This window comes from Nannobrachium achirus (genome assembly GCF_963921795.1).
Source record: "Nannobrachium achirus genome assembly, chromosome: 18".
NCBI lineage: Eukaryota > Metazoa > Chordata > Actinopteri > Myctophiformes > Myctophidae > Nannobrachium > Nannobrachium achirus.
Genome location: NC_137825.1, coordinates 39601314 through 39604837, shown reverse-complemented (window position 1 = coordinate 39604837; position 3524 = coordinate 39601314). Strand labels below are relative to the sequence as shown.

At 47.8% G+C, this 3524-nt stretch overlaps 1 protein-coding gene across 1 annotated transcript; it reads left to right on the top strand.

The window, feature by feature from the left end:
* Positions 1 to 236: 236 nt before the first annotated feature.
* Positions 237 to 3264, top strand: LOC308303099 (transmembrane protein 26-like; the record flags this gene model as incomplete). The annotated part of the gene is made up of 4 exons (XM_080747422.1): positions 237 to 311; positions 2319 to 2524; positions 2820 to 2899; positions 3011 to 3264. 4 exons carry the CDS (start codon positions 237 to 239, stop codon positions 3262 to 3264), a joined length of 615 nt encoding a protein of 204 aa, XP_080603548.1.
* Positions 3265 to 3524: the final 260 nt, after the last annotated feature.

Genomic DNA, 3524 nt, shown 5'->3' with positions numbered 1-3524 from the left:
ATGGCCGATGGCCTGAGCATCTGCCTGAGTTGATTCATGCGTATAATAACACTCCTCACAGTGCCACTGGCTATGCCCCGGCGTTTCTAATGTTTGGCCGCCATCTGCGGCGCCCTGTAGACGTGGAACTGGGAGTACAGCCTAGGCAGGACAGATTTGGGGTGGGGGACTGGGTTCAGCATCACCAACGGCGGTTGAATGATGCGTATCGCACCGCAGGGCAAAGGATGGGAAGGATGGCAGAACAGCGCAAGCGCATGTATGACAAGAGGGCGGGTATCCCACCGTTGGTATCCGGAGAGCGAGTGTGGGTGAGAAATCGGAACAGACAGGGGCACGGGAAGTTGGCTTCTTGGTGGGACCCAGAGCCCTTTGTTGTACTAGAAACAGTGGGCGAAGCTGGGCTAGTTTATAGGATTCGACCAGAAAAGGGTGGGCGAGATCGAACGGTGCACCGTAATGCCTTGAAAGTCTGTGTAGCGCCTCCAGAGGTGCCCCAGTGTCCCGAACCGACACCCCAGCAGCCAGTCGTGGGGCCGGTGTGGCAGCAGTGTTATGGTTTTTTCCCCGTAGCTCAACGACGTTCAGGGCGGGCTAATTTTGGGCAGCCGCCCGTACGCTACAGCCCTGGTTGAGTTGGTCGCAGGGACTGCTAATGATTTAGTAGGGGGGAGTGTGAGGGGGTGGAAGTAGCGTTATCCTTTTTATTTTTTATTTTCTTTAATAATTGTTTGTTTTTACAATTATTTCCTTTTGTTTGGGCATGTTTTGTATAATTTCTCTAATATGTTTCGTTGTGATAATGCTATATTGCTGTCTCCCTCTAACAACCTCCTCTCTTTCCATGTGTGAGTCTGACTGCGAACTGATAGGATAACTAGACGCCGGTGCTGGCCAATGTATGGGGGACTGACGTCATGACCAGCCAATGGGCGGCTGGCAGAGTGGGAGGCGGCCCTTTAAGAGGAACGCCAGGCTCAGTCTAGGTTGACAAGCAAGGGGCGCAGACGTGTGTGTGGAGCAGGCTGAGGGAAGTGACTCAGGTGGCCGGCTGTGATGAGCAGAGAGACAGGCACAGGCCGAGCCAGGCAGTAACTGAACTGAACCTTATTGAACTAAAGTGCTAGGACCGAGTAGCGCTTTACCTTACAAACCCAGCGGATTCCAGACGGTGATCCGGGTGTCAGCGGTACCAGGCAGGGTCCGGCCATCCAGAGACGAGCGAGAGGGTCCTGACGAGCCGAACCGGCTACCCGGCTAACGAGAGGGGTCGTTGTGACTACTGTGGTGTCGTGTGAACTATTCGCAGCGGCAGGTCACAAGCCTGCCTGCGTGTGAGTATCCAATCCTGTACACCACTGTCACTAAAGTCACTGGCCTAGAGTTGAGCTGTATAGTCGTCACGACAAGGATACTGGCGTATTCTTTGTATTCACAGAACGGTGGACTAAAGACGTAGATGACCAAAGATGAGCTGTGTGCCGCTGTGTGTGCCATCCCACCTGCTGTAGAAGTCACTATTCCCACCTGCTGAAACGATACTCTGCCTATTATTTCATATCTGCTTAGTTATATAACATTTATTCGTCCTTAAATCTGCGCTCCTTGCATTATAATTAATTATCGTAATTATTATACTATTACGATTTGAGGCCTTAACGAGCCGGTACCCTAAACTAAGTGCACTTTAATTGTCACCAAGAACGTTACGATAAGAGAAAGAAGGGGGGTTTGAATTAATGCTTTATTGTTGACAGTGCTCTTATTTTTAGTTTTTTAGTTAGTTGGCGCCGTAGGATTTTAGGGTTCCCTTTTATTTTATTATTGTGTTTTTGGCGTGATAGAGGCCGCTGTAACCTAGTAATAAAGATTGTTATACTTTTCTAAACTGTCGTCCTGGTCATTCTCTCCTCATGATTTATATTGCTCTGGTGTTCCGTAAACGAACTTGTGTGTCCCTAAAGGTTGTGCCTTTTGTGCACTTATTTTCCTCTTTAAACGAGGTGGCGTTGTCGGAAACTTATAATTATACAATCTGCTAATGATAATACTTAATAATATACAACAAACCCAAAAGGTGTATTTACAATTATTTATTGGCAAATTCAGTAACAAGGTAATGACAAAGGTGCCAGTTTAAACACTGGCGGTTAATGTGAGTTGGGCCACCCTTACATTTACAAATACAAATGTTAACAATATTAATAATATATATAATATAATATATTAATAACTTGGCCATAATACAGTAGGGACACCCGGTTGAAAGTGGTTAATATACCTGATCCAATGTATTGATTGATTTTCCGTCTCACCAGGAAGTAAACCCATTCTCCTCAGTGTGTGCCAATGCATGGATCCTAGCCCTGCATCAGATGCTGCTGTTCTTACTGATCCTGGGTAAATGGCTACTGCCCAGTGACGGAGAGCTGTCCAGAGACCAGCTCTCCCAGCTGCTGCTCATCTTCGTCGGCACCGCATCCGACATCCTGGAGTTCAAATCCGAAACCCTGTCTGACGTCAAGTAAGGAAGGAGGGAGCAAGCAAGAGGGGAGCAACGGGAAGGATGGAAGAGTGGATGAATAAATGGATGGCTGGATGAATGAGTGAATTAATAGATGGACATGCTGGGTGTCCTGCTTCCCAATACTGGTCTGGTCTGAGAAAGTGAGAAAGCATGTATGGCGAAGGGTAGGAAAAGTGAGAATGGTGTGAATTAGGAGATGGGTGGATGGATAGATGAAGCAACTAAAGTGAAACGTGTCTCCTGTGTGTGTGTGTGTGTGTGTGCGCGCGCACACACGTGCGTGCTTGTGTAGGGACAACAGCTTGACCGTGGTGTACATTGTCATGGCAGTATGGACTTGGTCTATGCTGCAGTTCCCACTGCATCTCTCAGGTACAGTCCAATCAAATCAAGTATAAAGCATACTGTATTATGTTATGACAGCTTGTCCATGGCACCACATAAAGACATTTTAAAGCACAGTCCTCTGTTTTGATCCAACAGTACTGTGGACTTCGGGTGATCAGTCAGAGGCTGGTGCCTCCCCTGTCTTCTCCCGCCTCAGAAACGACCTGTGGAGCATCCTAGAGGCTCTGTTCATCCAGGACGGGCCCTTCCTGGTGGTCCGGCTCACCATCATGGTGTACTTCAAGGTGGTCCACCAGATGCTCATCTTCTACACGTTCAAGAACCTCCTGGTGGTCACTCTCAACCTCTACCGTCTCCTCATCCTCATCTGTGATCGAAGGACTTCTTGATTTTTTTTGCCGTCACGTTGTAGCCACTTGAACCCCAGCAATGCGACACGTCGTGAGCTTGTAGATCGTCTATTTTTGGCGGAGATATTTGGTGTAGACGGTCTAACTCTGTACTGAGTCCTAATGGTTAATATGATACCATTTACTTTTTATCTTGTTTGTTTTATAGGGCTTTTGGTGCGGTGGTCAACGGCTCCTCAGAGTGACTTTGTCCGTTCCTATCTATGTCCCTAAGTCCCTATTATGTTCCATAGCATTCC